The sequence below is a fragment of the Sapajus apella genome, unplaced genomic scaffold, assembly GCF_009761245.1.
Source record: "Sapajus apella isolate SASKATOON/1434 unplaced genomic scaffold, GSC_monkey_1.0 scaffold103, whole genome shotgun sequence".
NCBI lineage: Eukaryota > Metazoa > Chordata > Mammalia > Primates > Cebidae > Sapajus > Sapajus apella.
The window spans coordinates 5,450,140-5,469,021 of record NW_022437043.1 but is presented as its reverse complement, the minus strand read 5'-3'; the positions used below and the strand labels follow the sequence as shown (position 1 = coordinate 5,469,021).

The 18,882-nt window shown below is 49.6% G+C and overlaps 1 protein-coding gene across 5 annotated transcripts; it reads right to left on the bottom strand.

Annotated features, from left to right (window-relative positions):
* Nucleotides 1-9,590: 9,590 nt before the first annotated feature.
* Nucleotides 9,591-16,275, bottom strand: FTSJ1 (FtsJ RNA 2'-O-methyltransferase 1). 5 transcript variants are annotated; one of them, XM_032258587.1, is made up of 11 exons: nt 15,785-16,275; nt 14,053-14,260; nt 13,703-13,772; nt 13,514-13,604; nt 13,122-13,200; nt 11,348-11,400; nt 11,211-11,264; nt 11,025-11,127; nt 10,838-10,921; nt 10,042-10,145; nt 9,591-9,950 (listed from the first exon to the last, which is right to left on the bottom strand). In XM_032258587.1, exons 2-11 carry the CDS (start codon nt 14,171-14,173, stop codon nt 9,696-9,698), a joined length of 1,014 nt encoding a protein of 337 aa, XP_032114478.1. In that variant the 5' UTR covers nt 14,174-14,260; nt 15,785-16,275; the 3' UTR covers nt 9,591-9,695. The 5 variants fall into 5 exon arrangements, with proteins under 5 accessions (XP_032114478.1, XP_032114480.1, XP_032114476.1 ...); XM_032258589.1 differs by having other exon boundaries at nt 10,042-10,139; XM_032258585.1 differs by having other exon boundaries at nt 14,053-14,197; nt 15,785-16,122.
* Nucleotides 16,276-18,882: the final 2,607 nt, after the last annotated feature.

Below are 18,882 nucleotides of genomic sequence, written 5' to 3'. Positions count from 1 at the left end.
TCTGGTTAATCGCTGGGCTTCTCCCAGGTCTGGGTACTTGGTCTCTTACAAATGATAAAAGAGCTGGATGCAGTTTCCTGGGTAAACAAACACTGTTTCCCCACTCCCAGACATTAGCCTTCTGAGTGCCCCTTGTTGTCTGTCCCCCTGCCCCATCCCTGTAGTCCAACTCCTCTCCATTGCTGTGGGCCCTTCACTGCCTCTTCCTACCTCTCACCTCTAGGAAGCCTCCCCTAAGGCTCCAGGTCAAGTCTCTTTTCCCTAACCCTAACCCTAACCCCTGCTCTCAGGGGCCTCCTGGCCCTTCTGCTTCCTATCATGGTGACTCATAAGCAATGCTCATCTTCCTGGCCCTCTAGAGCCTGGCCACATTGTCTCTGGGGGCTGAAAGAGGGAAGGGGTATTTTCTAAGCTCTAGCTTTGTCTCGAGTAACAAGGTTTGAGACAAGTAAAATGGTCCCAAATTTCACTCCCTTAGTTCTGCTGAAACATGGATTCATGGAGGTAGCTTATTCCTTGGTTTTCCTTATGATCCCCAGCCAGGTGGAGGCGGAGTTAAATCTGCACACAGATTCCCCCCACGGTGCCACATAAGCATGCATGAATGCCATCTGTGGTCCCCGAAGGGTACACATACACAGACACCAAGATCCAAGGCCATTGGCACTGCTGAACATGTGAGCATACTCATGCATGGGTTCCTAGGGGTAGATGTACACACATGCCCAGACCCAGGTCCCTGGCCACACTTGAAACCATGCACATGCACATGTATGAGCCTCCAGAGCTACACATGCATACATGCACAGGCCTAGGCCAATGGGCACACTTGTACCTATGCACGCACACACACACACACACACACACACACACCCGAGGTATCTGTACATAAACACTGAGGACTGGGTCCATGGGCACACCTGATCACATCCACACACCCATGCACATTCACACAGGGTATATGTTCTTTGTTTTTTTTTTTTTTTTGAGACAGTCTCATTCTGTCACCCAGGATGGAGTGCAATGGCGTGATGTCGGCTCACTGCAACCTGCGCCTCCCTGCAACCTCCGCCTCCCGGGTTCGAGCGATTCTCCAGCCTCAGCTTCCCAAGTAGCTGGGATTACAGGTGCCTGCCACTGCGCCCAGATAATTTTTTTGTATTTTTTTAGTAGAGGCAGAGGTTTCATTATGTTGGCCAGGATGGTCTCGATCTCCTGACCTCATGATCCACCCGCCTCAGCCTCCCAAAGTGTTGGGATTACAGGGATTACTGTGCCCAGTCCACACATGGTATATGCTCACAAATACCCAGACTGAGGCCCATGGACAAATATGCATCTGCAGTGCACACTCACACCTTTCTGGGCATCCAGGGGGTATATGTACACAGACAGCCAGACCTGAGCCCATAGGGACGCCTGCACTTTTGCACACATACATGCATGGTGCCCAGAGGTACATGTGTACAGACACCACCATCTAGGTTCCTGGGCACTTGTGCATCTGTGCACATACACACGTGGGAAATCCCTGTAGCTATGGATATAGCATGCCCACACATAGGCTCCCAGGGGTACATGTACATGGACATCTACGCCCAGGCCTGTGTGGTACTTGTTCATTTACACTTGCATAGGGGTGAGTACCCAGGGTATACGTGCATAGATACTAGGCTCACCAGCTTGGGTCAATGTGCTCCCCTGCACTTAAGCACACACACAGCCATGCACGTGCACCCTGGCATACACATGTATACACACAAACATAAACACTCAGGCTAGCACCCATGGACATAGGGCATTGCACATAGAATCTCATACATAAGTATACCTTCACACATATGCACAATTGCTTTTCACAAACACCCTTGTCAGGGTACAGGTCCCCATGTGCCTGCTGCGCCCTAGCATCTCCATGAGAATATACACTTGAACTTGTGTTGCACACATGCACTTATACCTGCATTCAAAACAGCAAAGCACGAAGGCACACACATGCCCTGTATGCATGCATGCACAAAAGGACTGTCAATGTGCACACACACGGGCATAAGCATGCCACGCACTCCTGCATAACTTCACACATGCTGGTATGCACATACCTATGTGTGGGCATGCATACTAATTATCCCGAGGCTCTTATCCACCAACCCTGCCTAACTGGTGATGGCTTCCAGCTCCTGCTGGACAGAACTTTCTTGAGGTAAGGGCTGTGGCTCATAACTCACTCCAGCTTTCCTCAGCCCCTGTGTCATCTACAGAGACTCAGACCTCAGAACACTTGCTCTTTCCCTTGGGCTGCCACCGTGCCTGAGATGACACCATCATACCTATTCTCCTGAACCAAGGCATCGACGGCTCTAAAACTGCATACGGGTTCTGCAGGGGGAACAACCTGCCATGAACCTGGTGTGGGCAGAGTGTTAGAGGAAGCGCCAGGGCAGTTCTGAAAGCTCCCCAAGCAATTATTAATAATCTTGTAATGGTGGTGGAGGATATTCCATGGACACTGCCCCTAGAACCTGCAGGAGTGCCATGGATTTCATCCCAAGCTTGCCCTGGGCCCCTCCTGCTGGTCCACAGCCCCCTTCAGCTAGATAAGAAGGATGTGCCGAATTTTCCTTCCTTCACTCGAACACTGGCTCCCCTCACTCTGGGCCAACATGAGTCTCCTGAAATCAGCCTTGAAACTGAGAGGCAATATATTAGCTACTTAGACTGCCTTAACAAAATGCCTCAAACTGGGTGGCTTAAACCACAGACGTTTATTTTCACAGTTCTGGAGGTTGGAAGTTCAAGATCAAGGTGCTAGTAGGGTTGGTTTCTGGCAAGGCTTCTCTTCCTGGCTTGTAGACAGCCGCCTTCTTTCTCTGTCCTCAGGCAGCTTTTCCTCTGTGCGCCCACAGGGAGAGAGGGAGGGAGCTTTGGCATCTCTTCCTCCTCTAATAAGGACACCGGTTCTATCAGATTAGGACCCTGGCCTTATGGCCTCATTTAACCTTAATTACCCCCATCTCCATATACAGTCACATTGAGGATTAAAGCTTCAAAAAGGAATTTGCTGAATTCACAATTCAGTTCATAGCAGACAACAAAGGGAGCACTACCTTGAGCAGTCGAGGGAGGTCCTGGCTCCCTCCTTTTCCGCAGGTGCATTCCTGCGATGTAGCTGTGCAGAAAGGACAGTCATGAGCACGGCCTCTCTTCGCTGACATAGAAATCTTTAATGCTTGCAAAGTACTGCTCGTTTTTGGTTTTGTTTTTTCTTTGGGACAGAGTCTTGCTCTGTTGTCCAGGCTGGAGTGCAGCACTGTGTTCTTGGCTCACTGCTGCCTCAATTTCCCAGGCTCAAACGATCCTCCCTCCTCAGCCTCCCAAAGTGCTACGATTACAGGTATGAGCTACCATGCCTGGCCAGTACTGCACATCTTTCAAAAGTTATAACTTAAATTTTAAAAGTTATAATTTATATATGATAAAGTTCACCCTAAAAGACATATAGTTCTCCAAGTTTTGACAAACAAAAACAGTTGAGTAGCCACCACCACAGCAGCCAGAGGGATCCTGTTGCAACCTGAGTCAGCCCAGGGCCCTCCTCTGCTCGGAGCCCTGCCATACTCTCATCTGTCTCAGAGAAAAAGCCAGTCCTCTCCATGGCCCACGAGGCCCTCCAGGCCCTTCCTGACCTCACCGCCCACCACTAGCCCCTGGCTCACTCTGCTCCTGCCCCACTGGCCTTCTTGCTGTTCCTCAAATGTGCCAGGCACCTCAGGGCCATTGCCTTTCTGTTTTTGAGACACAGTCTTGGCCTATTATCCAGGCTGGAGTGCAGTGGCACGATCTCAGCTCACTGCAACCTCCACCTCCCAGGTTCAAGCGATTCTCCTGCCTCAGCCTCCCAAGTAGCTGGGTTTATAGGTGTGCACTACCACGCCCAGCTAGTTTTTGTATTTTTAGTAGAGGCGGGGTTTCACCATGTTGCCCAGGCTGATCTCAAACTCCTGACCTCACGTGATTCGCCTTGGCCTCCCAAAGTGTTGGGATTATAGGCGTGAGGCACCACGCCCAGCCCTTCACCTTTCTGTGGATCACTATTGCTCTAGATACAACTTCCCAGCCACACCAATGGGGAAGAGTGCACTCCCAGGTTTACACTGACTGCTGTAGGTTCTTCCCAGGGTCACACAGCCTGGGGTGTGGATCCTCTTGGAATCACACAGGTGAGGGTGTAGACACACATGATGTTACTAGATTTTGGAGTAAGAAATCCTGGGGTCAGTCTGGGCGCAGTGGCTCACGCCTGTAATTCTAGCATTTTGGGAGGCTGAGGCAGGTGGATTACCTGAGGTCAGGAGTTCAAGACCAGCTTGATCAACATGGAGAAACTCCGTGTCTACTAAAAATACAAAATTAGCCAGGCGTGGTGGTGGGTGCCTGTAAACCCAGCTACCTGGGAGGCTGAGGCAGGAGAATCACTTGAACCCGGGAGGTGGAGATTACAGTGAGCCGAGATCATGCCATTGCACTCCAGCCTGGGCAACAGAAACTCTGTCTCAAAAAAATAAAAAAGGAAACTCCAAGCCATTGTCACTGCTGGACTCACAGAGGCTGGCGTGAGGACACTCCTGAGGTCTCACAGGCTCTTGTGTGAATGCTGCTGAATTTGCACTGTAATAGGTGTGGCTACACCTGTGGTCACACGGCCTTTTGTGTGGACACTTCCACCATACATTCTTGGGCTGTGCATATTCATAGATTGGGGTGTGGACATTCCTGTGGTCACACCGACTTTGGTGAGAAGACTCCTGGGTTAAGTCACCATGGTGTGGACACTCCTAGACTGACACAAAATGGGGTCTGGACATTCCCGGAGTCACATGGACTGGGGTGTGGTTATTCTTGTGGTCAGAGACTGGAGCGTAGACATGCCTAGAAACACACACTCCAGAGTTTAAACGCAGTTTCTGACTGGAGATTGGACAATGCTTGTCCCAGACTTGAGTGCGTATACTCCTGGGGTCACACACTGTGACTGGGGTGAATCACAGTCAGGTGTGGAAACAGCTGGGGTGGCAGACTGGTATGTGGATACTCCTGAGGTTATTGGACTGTGGTGTGGATAGTCCTTGGGTCACCGAGTGAGTAAGTGTTTCTAAGGACACAGGATTAAGCTGTAGAAAACAGTTCTGCTCAGGTAGCTGGGGAGTTTCTGTCAGCTCCTGTTTGTTAAGTTAAAGAAATTTAGGACGGCAGTCCAGGTAGACTTTCTGATGTTTAAGACAGGTTCTTAACCAAAAAAATTTGTTCTGGAGGCCGGGTGCAGTGGCTCACACCTGTAATCCCAGCACTTTAAGAGGCTGAGGCGGGCGGATCACCTGAGGTCAGGAGTTCAAGACCAGCCTGGCCAACATGGTGAAACCCCATCTCCACTAAAATTACCAAAATTAGTTGGGCGTGGTGGCGGGCACTTGTAATCCCAGTTACTCAGGAAGCTAGGGCAGGAGAATTGCTTGAACCTGGGAGGCAGAGGTTGCAGTGAGTTGAGATCACACCACTACACTCCAGCCTGTGTGACAAGAGCGAGACTCTTTCTCCAAAAAAAAAAAAAAAGAAAAGAAAAAAGAGGCTGAGGTGGGTGGATCATTTGAGGCAAGGAGTTTGAGACCAGCCTGGCCAATATGGCAAAACCTCAGTTCTACTAAAAATATAAAAAATTAGCTGGGCATGATGGTGCATGCCTGCAATCTCGGCTACTCAAAAGGCCGAGGCAGGAGAATCACTTGAACCCGGGATGTGGAGATTGTAGTGAGCCAAGATCACGCCATTGCACTCCAGCCTGGGCAACAGAGCGAGACTCTGTCTCAAAATAAATAAATTTGTTCTGGGGGACCCTTAGGCATCTGGTTAAATCAGTGAACCCCTTCACAGAATATTTTTAAAGGTACGTATACACACACACACACACACACACACACACACACACACACACACACACGATTATAATGGAAGCCAATTACATTGAATTACAATTACTACTATATATTAAATTGAAACAAAATTGAGATGCAGTAATATATGGGCTTTTAAATTAATACATCAAATTATAAGATCTGCTATCATTCCAAGAGGTGACAAATATGAACAATACTTCAAGATGCCCTTTTTATGTTACATTACAGTTGTAACTGGTTTGTATTGGTGGGAAAATCCCAGGTACTTTTACTATTGTGATTTGTTGCCAGCATTTATAACTTGGGAGTAAGGCTAAACTTCAGTTATATTACTGAAAATGAAGATGTAACATTTTCTTCCATCAAGTTTATGGTTACCCCTCGCTTCTATCCAGGTCTTTAAGAATCCTTCCCGTTAGGGGAAATTCTGGATATAATCAGGACACTCCTGAAGATGTTTAAAGAGGTAAGACCTCACCCAAGAATTCCTACTGCAGTGCAGACAGACTTCTGTGGTTTCTTTCCTCGTTGTCTTCAGGGTTGCTGCAGATCCCTCCTCAGACCTTGTTTGTCCAGGCCTCGTTGTTGAGATATTTTGAAAACAAGTTCATCCACAAGTTCCACTTTTCCTGACATTGAGTAGTCTCTGAGTTGTATCAGCTTGCCAGCTAACCAAAAGTCAACGAAAGTATTTTGTTTTGTTTTTTTTTTACAGACAGGGTCTCGCTCTGTCACCCAGGCTGGAGTGCAGTGGTGCAGTCACAGCTCACGACAGCCTCAGCCTAAGCTCAAGTGATCCTCCTGCCTCAGCCTCCCGAGTAGCTGGGATTACAGGCAGGCATGTGCCACCACACCCAGCTAACTCTGCTGCTAACATTTTTGTGACATTTCCTCTTACTTTTATGGTGAACTGTAACATATAGAAAATGCATAAAACATATATGTTCAGTTGAATGAATAAGTACAAGGTGTTACTTGGTATAATTGCAGGATGTTCACTGTCGTCGTTGTGCAGTTCTTCACCATGAGTATGCCATGATGGAATGGGCATACTACAAATGGTGCTGCTAGCAACATTCTAGGACTCAATTCTTTCTTTCTTTTTTTTTGAGATGAAGCTTCATTCTTATTGCCCAGGCTGGAGTACAATGGCACAATCTTTGCTCACTGCAACCTTCACCTCCTGGGTTCAAGCGATTCTCCTGCCTCAGCCTCCCAAGTAACTGGGATTACAGCCATGTGCCACCACGCCCAGGAATTTTGTATTTTCAGTAGAGACAGGGTTTCACCATGTTGGTCAGGGTGGTCTCAAACTCCTGATCTCAGGTGATCCACCCACCTCAGCCCCCAGAGTACTGGGATTACATTACATGTGTGAACCACAGCACATGACCTTTTTATTTTTGGAGACGGAGGGAGTCTCACTCTGTTGCCCAGGCTGGAGTGCAGTGGTGCATTCTCAGCTCACTGCAACCTCCACCTCCCGAGTTCAAGCGATTCTCCTGCCTCAGCCTTCTGAGTAGCTGGGATTACAGGCAGCTGCCACCATGCCCGGTCTCTAGGATTCATTTCTTAGGAGTGGAACTGGCACCCATGCAGCTTTAGTAGATAATGCCTAATGGTCTTCCACAGTGGCTGCACCATTTTACATGCCCAGTAGTGTGTATGAGGCTTTCAATTGCTGCATATCCTTCCAAATATTTAGTGTTGTCAATATTTTGAGTTTTCACTTCCATTTTCCTGATGAGCAGCTTTTCACATGCTTACTGGCCATTCTCATTTTTTTCCTTATTGATTTATGGGACCCTTTAAATATTAGAAATTGTAAATCTCTTTTCACACAATGACTTGCTGTTTCAATTTCTCTTAAGGTGGCTTCTTATGGCTGGGTGTGGTGGTTCACGCCCGTAATCCCAACACTTTGGGAGGCCTAAGCCAGGCAGATCTTGTGAGGTCAGGAGTTTGAGACCAGCCTGGCCAACATGGCGAAACCCCTTCTCTACTAAAAACACAAAAATCAGCCAGGTAAGGTGGTGGTACACGTCTGTAATTCCAACTACTCGGGAGGTGGAGGCAGGAGAATCTCTTGAACCCAGGAGGCAGAGGTTGGAGTGAGCTGAGATAGTGCCACTGCACTCCATCCAGCCTGGGCGACACAGCAAGACTCCCTCCATATCAAAACAAAACAAAACAAAAAAGGTCAGGTGCGGTGGTTCATGCCTGTAATCCCAGAATTTTGGGAGGCCGAGGTGGGTGGATCACCTGAGGTCAGGAGTTTGAGAGCAGTCTGGCCAACATGGTGAAACCCTGTCTCTACTAAAAATACAAAAATTAGCTATGCATGGTGGTGGGCGCCTGTAATCCCAGCTACTCAGGAGGCTGAGACAGGAGAATCGCTTGAACCCAGTAGACGGAGGTTGCAGTGAGCCGAGACTGTGTCATTGCACTCCAGCCTGGGTGACAGGGCAAGCCTCCATCTCAAAAAAAAGGTGGCTTTTTGTGATGGCAGACTAGTCTGAATATGCTGCTATGTCATTGTCAGAAAGGACCATCCTCTAACATCGCAGTTTTAGCACATGTGGCTATGGATAAACTTTCCTCCTATACCATGTGCAGTTCCACCTTTGGGACTTGGCTATTTCCTTTACCCAGAATACTCTTCCCTCCAATAAATACACAGCTTCCCTCCAGCAGTGCCTTCAGGTCTTTGCTCAAACATTACACTCAGAGGAATGTCTGAGGCCTTCTATGACAATCCTTTTTAAAAAGTGCAAACTGACTGGGCGCAACAGCTCATGCCTATAATCCTGGTACTTTGGGAGGCTGAGGAGGGCAGACTGCTTGAGCCCAGTAGACCAAGATGAGCCTGGGCAACATGGTGAAACTCCATCTCCCCCCAAAATACAAAAATTTGCTGGGCATGGTGGTGCATGCCTGTAGTCCCAGCTACTGGGGAAGCTGAGGTAGGAGGATTGTTTGAACCTGGAAGATGGCACCACTGAACTCCTGGGCGACAGAATGAGATCTTGTCTAAAAAAAAAAAAAAAAAAAAACAAACAAACAAAAAAAAAAACACACCAAAAGATGAAAACTGCCATGCCTAGAATTCCTGATTCTCTTCACCCTGATTTACTTTTTTCTATTTTTTATATCCCATATTACTCTTACATGTTACATATATTGCAAGGTGTGTAAATGGAGAAATGCAAGCTATATAGTGTGTGTGTGCGTATATGTAAAGTCTTGCACTCATGGACTGTTTTATTGATTGTTGCCTCTTTCCCAAACTGGAAGCTCTGTGAGAACCAAGATGTTTGTTTTGCTCCCTGCTGTATCTACAAACCCAGAACAATGCCTGGCACTCAGTATGTGCTCAATAAATGTTTACTGAATGCCTCAAATGTAAAATGCTCAAAGCAGTTCCTAGGATATAACAACAGATATTTAGAAAACGGCTTGTTGATTAAAATCTTATCAGTTGACATAAAAATTTCAAAGGTGAAATTTTACTGAGGTTTTTCATAAAAGTGGCCCTTACTCAAACCCTTAGATAACAAGGCAAACTTACCGTAATAGGTTAAGGTGAACTACTCATTTCATTGTCTTCCATCTACCCAAGAAAAAGAAAAGTGACTCACATGTTTGGTGAAACTTTTCCATTCATTATGCTTGGTTTTACCAATTTTTTATAGCTATTGGGAGGCAGGAAAGAGAATTTTGGCCCCAGAAACCATGAGGTTTGGGTCAGAGAGAGGCAAATGGGGAAGGGGTCAATGTAGGCTCAGAGTCACATTTCCAGACCTCAGGGGCCAGCAGGGTGTGGCACTGAGGGGCGGCCAGGGACTGGGGAAATGTGTCCACTCTGCTGCTGGGGCAGTCCTGGGGGCGGATCTCCTTGGCCAGCTGCCCCTTCTTCTTCAACGTGCAGGCCTCCTGGTATGGTGGTGAGATGGGGGGCTGTGTAGGTGGAGTATACTTGTACTCTGAGCCGTCCTCTAGCTGCAGGGACAGAGGGGTAGGGAGACAGTTAGGACCTGGGAACCTAGGACAGCCCTTCCTCCCACCCACCTACTGTTGGTCGGGCACTCACGTCCAGTGGGTAACTGCGGTCCGAGTCATAGGAGCTCAGGTCCCCACAGGTCACAAAAGGCACAATGATGCGAGTGGGACCATCCAGCTGGTTGAAATCTGAGTCTTAGGAACAGGGGGAGACAACTGAGAACAAGGTCAGGACGCCTGGGGCCAGTCATGACACAGGCAGCGGCATGGGTGCCAGGCCTTCCCTGCAGATCCACCAGCTACTCTCTTCCCACCCCACCATAAATCCTTCATTTGGTTTGGATCACCTCCTCGGGGAGGCCCTCCGTAATCACCCCTTCTAAAACATCGGTGCCCTGCTCTTTTTCACTGCACTTATGTCCACCTGACATTGGATTATATGTGCCTGGATGATGTCTCCCTCACTCAAATGTCATCCCAGGGGCAGGCTCTCTATCTCTTCCCACTAGAGGCTGAAGGGACAAAAGTTTCACATGGAGGAGGCTTCCACCTGGGGGTATGACTGAGATCTTCCTAGGAGACAGTGTCCTTAGGCAGGTGGAGACTCTACTGGGGCAGGGCTCAGGATCCTCCTGGGATGGAACTTTCACCAGGCCCAAGAGTCACCATTACAGGACTGCCTGGGCTGCAGCTCCTCGTGGGACAAAATACCCATAAAGGGTAGAATTTCTACCAGAAAATGGGGCTGAGGATCTCCTTGGGAAAAAAATTCCCATGGGGGGAATAGAGCCTCCACCAGTGGGTGAGGCTGTGGACCCTCGTGGGACCTAGATTGCATAAGGTGGGGCAGAGTCCCCTGGGGGTGGCCCGTGCTCTCCAGCTCTCACCGTAAGAGTGGTCCAGCAGGGGTTTGCTCAGGTCCGGCATGAAGCCCTCGGGAGGGTCATAGCCCTGACAGACAGCGAAGGCCTCTGCCGGAGGAATACAGAGTGAGGTGTGACTTCCACTTCCTTCTCGTGCAGGCAGTATCCCGGAGATGCCCCCCTGCCTGCCTGGCCCCTCCACCCTACTGACCGATGCTGGAGTTCCGGCTGCTCCTGGGCTTGGCGCACAGCACGCTGGAGAAGAAGACCCGCAGCTGGCTATAGAGGAGCGTCACATCCCGGCCTCGGAATATCTGCAGGGTGGGAAGGCAAAGATAGCGGGTGAGGGTGGCCCTCAGCAACCTCTCTCTACTCCACCAGCTTCCTTGAGACTTACCTTGGCCACAAAGCAGCCCCCTGGCTTCAGGACATGTGTAGCAATGTTCAAAGCCTGTGGGCAGGACAGACAACTGAGGCTGAGGTGGAGACAGCCAGGAGAGGGCCAGTGGGTCAGGGGTGGCCAGGGTTACTCACAGCTAGGAGGAGCTGCGCCTGCATATACTCGTCAACATCATGGAGACCGGTTACTGTGGCAAGAGGAACAGTGTTAGGGGGGCCCATCCGGCTCTGTGCAGCTTCTTGTACCACACAGATCAGAAACTAAAAACATTTTCCAGGTTCTCTTACTGCTAAGGTTCTGGATGCAAATTACTATCTGCCAACTGAATACATATTCTGAGCTCCTAACCTTATAACTCATTTGAATTCTAAAACAACATCACGTACAAGCATCATTAGCATTTCCACCTCTAGCCCAGACTGCTCCTCTGAACTCGATTCACAAATCATATTCCACATCTCTAATACATCCGCAACCAAATTCCTGACCTTCCTTCCCAAACCTGCGCCTCCCACCACCACCCCCCCATCTCATCTGAGCCTTCTAGTTATTCAGGTCCCAAACCTTAGTCATCTCTGATGCTCCTCCCCGCATCCTTTCCTCACACCCACATTCAAGCCATCAACACATCTACTTTCAAAAGATCTGACTTGACATTCTTCTCCTCTCCACCACTGCCCCACCATTCTCACTTGCTTGGACTACTCCACCCTGGAGCCCCTGCTTCTGCCCTTGGCCCTCACACAGCTCACAGCAATCCAAGCCTAGCACGGTCCTCTTCTGCTCGCAACCCTTTCATGGTTTTCTCCAAGCTGTCATCTCGGTGAAAACGCCAACATCCTCGCCATGGCCCATGAGGCCCAAGAGGACCTGTCCCCTGTCACCTCTCTGATGTCACCTCTTACCACTCTCTCCCTCACTCTGTTCCAACCACAGTGATCTCCTTGCCTTCACTCATACATACGAAACACCCTCCTGCCTCAGGGCCTTTGCATGGGCTGGAATTCTGCCTGGATTGCTCTTCCTCCAGACATAACCATAGCTTACTTCTCCACCTCCTTTAGTCTCTGCTGTTAAGTCAGTGAGGCCTTCCCCATCCACTTCATTTAAAATTCCAACAGGTACTCTTGCCTTCCTCCTGCTCAATGATTTCCCTACAGTATCTAACTCCCACCGCCTTTTTTTAGAGACGGGGTCTCTGTTGCCTAGGCTGGAGTTGTAGTGGTGCGATCATAGCGTACTGTAACCTTGACTTCGTGGGCTCAACTGATCCTCCTGCCTCAGCCTCCCGAGTAGCTGGGACTATGGGCATGCACCACTATGCCCAGCTAATTTTTGAAGCCAGGGTCTTGCTATGTTGCCCAGGCTGGTCTCAAACTCCTAGCCTGAAGAGTTCTTCTCATCTCATCCTCACAAAGCACTGGAATTACGGGTGTAAGCCACCATACCTGGCCCTATCCCCTTTTAATGGTACAAAGCTCAGTCATTTATTTACTTTCCCATTTGCTCCCACTAGAACATCAGCTCTATGAGGTTAAAGATTAATGGAATTTTATTCATGAATGTTTTCCCGACACAACAGGTGCTCAGTAAATGTATGTTGAACGGATGGCTGGCTGAAAATGAATGAACAGTGCAACAGAATTGGACAGTTGCAGAGAGATGAGAGCAGGGAAAGGTAGGCAATGGACATGAAACTCAAAAGGGTGGGGTGCGAGTGGGAGGAAGAGAGAGGCAGAGAGAGAGCAGGAGCAAAGGTAGGGAGAAGTTGCTGGATGTGGGAGAAAGCTGACAGCAGAAGGGAGAAGCAGGGAGTCATTGAAGAGGTGAAGTCAACCAAGGTGGGAAATCCAGAGAAGGACACACACAGGGACCCCGCCTGGCCTCCCACTTTCTGTTGCTATTTACCATCAGGAGCCCCATCACACACCACTAGGTCCGCAGGGCAGCCCTTGAAGTGCTGGATGATCTCCTTGGCAGTGGACAGCTATGGAGAGAGGGAGGATGAGTGGTCCCATGGCCCTCCACTGCTGCCCTCAGATCCCACCTGCCCATGGTCCTGGCCCACAGACCCTGGGTTAGCCAAATTCCCAGGCTTTGCCTGTCTAAGACTGGGCTCCATCTCTGGGGACCCAGCACCATCATTTTCTGCTGTGTCTCTGCAGTGATGACCTGCTGGCTGTTTCTCCATGGTTACTCTCTCGTTCTGTTTCTCTCTCTGTTTCTCTTTGACTCTACATAGACCCCAGGTAAAGGCCTTCACCCAGGATATACCCCAGCACCCTCAGCCATGCTCTTACCTGAGTGATGTCGCCCTGGATCTGTACTACACCTGGTAGTGGAGCCATAGCCTGCAGGTCCACAGCCACCACGTGGCCGGACCCTTGGCCTCTGTGGACAACACAACCCATGTCAGCCTAGTTATACTCCCTGGCCCCTCCCACCTAGCCGGCCCTCCTGGGTCTCCCATCTGGGACCCCCACACTTACCCAATCTTCTGGCTCAGCACTTGGCTCCAGCTGCCCGGGGCTGCGCACAAGTCAACTGCCCGTGTCACGCCTGGGCACACATAGTGAAAGTATCCTGGTCAGCTGCACCCACTTCTCCAACCTGGAGATCCCTGCAAAGTTCACCCCTCTCCCCTGGGGAGCACCCACATCTCTCCACTACCCAGGTGTCCAACTCCTCTCCGGTATTCTGCCTATTTTCCTGCCTGTCTCCCTGCCCCAGAGACCCTCTGAGCCAGCCCACCTACCATAGGGAGCTCTGCAGACCCAGCCAACTTGTCTATCTCCTGTGCCCACCTCACCACCCAGTGACCTGCCCGCCAGTCAGGGACCTTGAAAGAGATGGAATTCCTTGTCCAGTTGTAGCAGTTTGAAGGCGCTGCGGGCACGCCAGCCATTCTCCTTGGCCAGGCGGTAGTAGACGTCCCGCTTGTCCTTCGACGTCCGTCCCATTTCATACACCAGTTGCCCAAGGACCTGTGGACAGTCAGCTGGTGCCTCCCAGTATCAGTAACCAGATGACTGGGCGATCACCTACCTCTATAGGGCGGAGAGAACCACACAAACTGAACTGGGCTCATCTGACCCACATGACAGCTCACACAGAAGATGGGCTGACCGAAGCCCTGGCACTGACCCCACTGACCTTGTAGGGCCCGAAGGACCCTATCACTGAAGGCTCCATTGCTTATCATGCAGACCCTCTGCCCTCATCACTTACCCCACAGTTCCCACAAAAGATCCCATAAACCCAGCATTCATCCCATAGATGGCCCACTTGTGAACCTGTCCACCTCCCATCACTGTCACCCACACTCCACACATTAAACCCTGTAACAGTCACTGTCAACCCTTCTCTGCCCATGTCATGCCCATTAACATCTCACTGCCTGTCTCCCCAGTTGTCCCCATTGTCCCTAGATTCATATAGTCCTATTAGCCTCCCATTAATCCCTTGCTTTGCACCATTATCCTAATACAACCTCATTGTACCTCCCACTCCCTATATCTCTCTCATTCTACCCCATTCCCCATTAATCTCTTAAACGGTCCCATTATTACTACATCCTTATGAACTTCTATTAATGCCTGGAGAATCATGGCTATTAGCTCCCCATTGAGCACTCAATCACTGATTTATCAGCCCCCATTAACTTAGTTTTCTCCAATATACCCTTCATAGATCACAGCACTAGTCCTCTGCCCTGTAACCCTTTTATTAACAAACACATTACTCCCTGATGATCATTCGTCAGTTCCCCATTTTCCCCTCACTGTCCACCCCACTCTCCATGGATCCATCACTGGATGATGACACTCCAACAGTTTACTATTCACCTACTATGTATCCACAAAAGTTAAATCCCCTCAAAACCCTAGTTTACTATCTCCCTTTGCTCATTCTGTCCCCATTAATTCCTCGATGGTCATGCCACCATAGCCCAACTACTGACTCTGACTACAACACCATCAGCCTCTCATGATCTCTTCTTTCACCACGGCCCCTTGTTCATGACCTCCATCTGCTGATTCCCCCCACAGCCTCACCATCATTCTTGCCATTACTATGCCCCATCACTTTCCATTAACCTGTTGAATATCATACCTCCATCAATCCATCGGGGATCACTTTCCCATCCACCACTCATTGTATTCTAGTTGCTTACTCTGCCACTCTCTCATTAATCAATCAATGAACACTTTGACTAAAATACTCTTATTCGCCCCCATTGATTCCTCAGTAACACCCGACACTTGCGCTCCACTCAGCCTCCCATTAAACAGCCTTCTGACCACACTCCCCGTCCCTCCTTGTCAATACCTCAAAGACCACAGCTCCATCGGGACCACCAGGTCCCCCTCCAGGCAGCTCTGACCGCTGCATCCCATGTCCCCACCTTGAACCCATCCCGCCTACCGGTCCCTTTCTGCAGACAAACCTTGGGTCTAGAACTCACCAGGTGCCAGCCGCCGGACCTCCCTCCTTCCCCCACCGGTGGGACAGTGCAGGCCTGCCTCAGCAGCCTCCGCCCGCATCCCCGCCCTCCGCACCCCGGGTCCCACCTTAGTTTTTGGATCAGGGTGGTCCTCGACCAGCCTGTGCCTCCGCGAGAGCGCAAACGGGCGACAAGTCGTAGGGCTCCAGTTTGTGCTCCTAGTCCACCCGAATGTCCGGTGGGCAAGCCTATGGGCTGTGGCAGCGTGGCAAACTCGGCATCGTGGATCGCCCAGGCTCCGGCGTGCGGGACCTGATCTCAACGTACAACGTGAGTCCCGTCGTCTGGTGTCGACGTAACTGGGGCTCGCGAACTGCATTTCCCGGCATGCAACGGGCACGTCCAAAGCGGCTAAATCCACGCGCTGCGTGGCTGCAGCGCCGCGACGCGCAAGCTGTCAGCGATTCTTTGTTCTTTTTATTCCGAGGACAAGATCCTTTGCTTCCCCGCCCCTCCCTTCTTGGACCTTGCTTGTCATTTAGCCTGTAAACTACATTTCCCAAGATGCCACGCGCACGATGGCGCCCATTCATTTTTCGCGTGCCGGGAAGCTAAATTACCGCTGGGGGCATAAACGTGACAGTAAGGAAAATGTGTTCTTGAAGTGACTAGCGCCCGGAGGCTGCTCTGCTGCAATTTCAGATCGCACTACAGCTAGTGGATGGCGCTGGCTGAGTTTTACCGCTTTAGAACTTCAGTTTCCCTGTCTGGAAAATGGGGATAGTCAATAGTACAGACTTCACAGCATTACTTGGAGGTTAAATAGGTGTAGCTAAGCCACTCTCTGACCCTTCGTAATTTTGTCATCTTCAAACATTTTAAATTACAACCCAGACACAAAAAAAGACTATACATCCTGACCCAGTGGACAAACGGAAATATAATGAAAACGTTTATCATAGCGTTTACCGTGTACTAGGCTCTAAATGCCCTCAGTGGTGTGCTGGTAAATGGTTAACCACTGGCTGGAGCAGGGGTGGTGGCGGGGGGAAGGGAGACTGGTTTCTAGCATTTGCCAATTTCCGTGGCTTAGGTACAATCTTCTTGTTAGATTTCAAGGTACCGACCTGTGGTCACTGAACAGGGAATTCAAAAGAGATGCAGTAGTGCACTATCATGTATTATTTTTACCATACAGATAAAATGGAGCTAAATAACCTCAAGAACATAGACAATAGTGGAATGGGGTAAAATAATTAGGAAGTGACAAATTTTGAGTAAGTTTATATCATTTCTTTTCTTTTCTTTTTTTTTTTTTTTTTTTTGAGATGAAGTCTCGCTCTTGTCCCCCAGGCTGAAGTGCAATGGTGCCATCTCAGCTCACTGCAACCTCTGCCTCCCGGGTTCAAATGATTCTCCTGCCTCAGCCTCCTGAATAGCTGGAATTACAGGCGCCAGTCACTACATCTGGCTAATTTTTGTATTTTTAGTAGAGACAGGGGTTTCACCATGTTGGCCAGGGTGGTCTCGAACTCCTGACCTCAGGTGATCCACCTGCCTCAGCCTCCCAAAGGGCTGGGATTACAGGCGTGAGCCACTGCACCTGGCCACATAATTTCATTTTTAACCATAGCTGTTTAACTTTAGGAGGCTGAGGTGGAAGGATCGCTTGAGTCCAGGAGTTCAAGACCAGCCTGGGCAATATGATGAGATCCGCATCTCTACAAAAAATAAAAATAGCCGGGCATGGTGGTGTGCGTGAGTAGTTCCAGCTACTTGGGAGGCTCAGATGGGAGGATTGCATGAGCCTGGAAGGTCAAGACTGCAGTGAGCTTTGATTGTGCCACTGCACTCCAGTGTGGGTGACAGAGTGAGACCCTGTCTCAACAAACAAAACCAATTGTTAAACCAGCTGTTTAACAACCAGTTTGCAAAATTCCTGAAAATTGAATAGCTCCTCCCAACTTGTACAAGTTGGCTCCAGCATGTCCTTCCCTTTGTTCATTCATTTTAATCCTGACAACATGCATATGAGTATTAGTCAGGGACTGTGGCATGCACCTTTAGTCCCAGCTACTCCAGAGGCTGAATTGGGAGGATCCCTGGAGCCCAGGGTTCGAATCCAGCCTGGGCAACTTGGTGAGAACACATGTCTCTTTAAAAAATAAAAGGGCTGGGTGAGGTGGCTCACGCTTGTAATCCCAGAACTTTGGGAGGTGAGAGGCGGGTGGATCAGTTGAGGTTAGGAGTTGGAGACCAGCCTGGCCAACATAGTGAAACCCTGTCTCTACTAAAAATACAAAAATTAGCTGGGCATGGTGGTTCGCACTTCTAGTCCCAGCTACTCAGGAAGCCACGGTGGGAGGATCGCTTGAACCCGGGAGGCAGAGGTGGCAGTGAGCTGACATTGTGCTACTGCATTCCAGCTTGGGCAACAGAGTGAGACCCTGTCTCAAAAAACAAACAAGCAAACAACAAAAAAAATCTGGATGCTGTGACTCACGCCTGTAATCCTAGCACTTTGGGAGGCCAAGGCAGTGGGATTGCTTGAGGCCAGGCATTCATGAGCAGCCTGGCCAACATAGTGAGACCTCATCTCTACAAGAAATAATTTAAAAATTAGCTGGGCATGGTGCTATTTGTCTATAGTCCTAGTTATTTGAGATGCTAAGGCACAGGAATTTGAGGTTTCAATGAGCTGATCATGCCACTGCACTCCAGCCTGGGTAACAGAGTGAGACCCTGTTTCAAGAAAAAATAAAAAATAAATAAAGAACAGAATAATTGATTCCTTAGCACACGAGCTTCACCAGGCAGGGATTCCTGTTCTGTCATGTTCACTGCTGCCTCCCAGTGCTTGGAACAGGGGTGGTGCACAGTTGATGTTCAATCAATGTTGGTTGAATTCATCCTTTTGTTGCTTCGTTCCTTCATTTTTACCCCAGTGGTGCATCCTGCATTTTCATGGAGCCCTGGGTGGAGGCGTAGAGACTCTGAGAATCAGGGAAGAAGCCAGAGCTTTGTCAGCAGAACTCAAGGGCATTGTGGGGACTGTGGGAACAGGACTCCCCTGCAGAGGCGAGCAAGTGTGAGAAAGGAAGGGTTCGAGCCACCAGGCCTCCGCTCCACAAGAGAGGAGGGGGTGCCAGTCATTGGGGGCCTATGTTCACCCTGTGGGACGCTTCCCACGTCCTGTTTTCTTGCCGCTCATGAAGAGGATGTTTA

Bases quoted from the DNA above. Each gene is read 5' to 3' on its own strand.
- FTSJ1 (XM_032258585.1), bottom strand. From the start codon at position 16,036: ATGCAGTTCGCGAGCCCCAGTTACGTCGACACCAGACGACGGGACTCA. The intron at 13,201-13,513 runs GTAAGAGCATGG...CTCTCTCCATAG, and splicing joins TCCAGGGCGACATCACTCAG to CTGTCCACTGCCAAGGAGAT. The intron at 10,146-10,837 runs GTGAGAGCTGGA...CCTGTTCCTAAG, and splicing joins CCTGCTGGACCACTCTTACG to ACTCAGATTTCAACCAGCTG.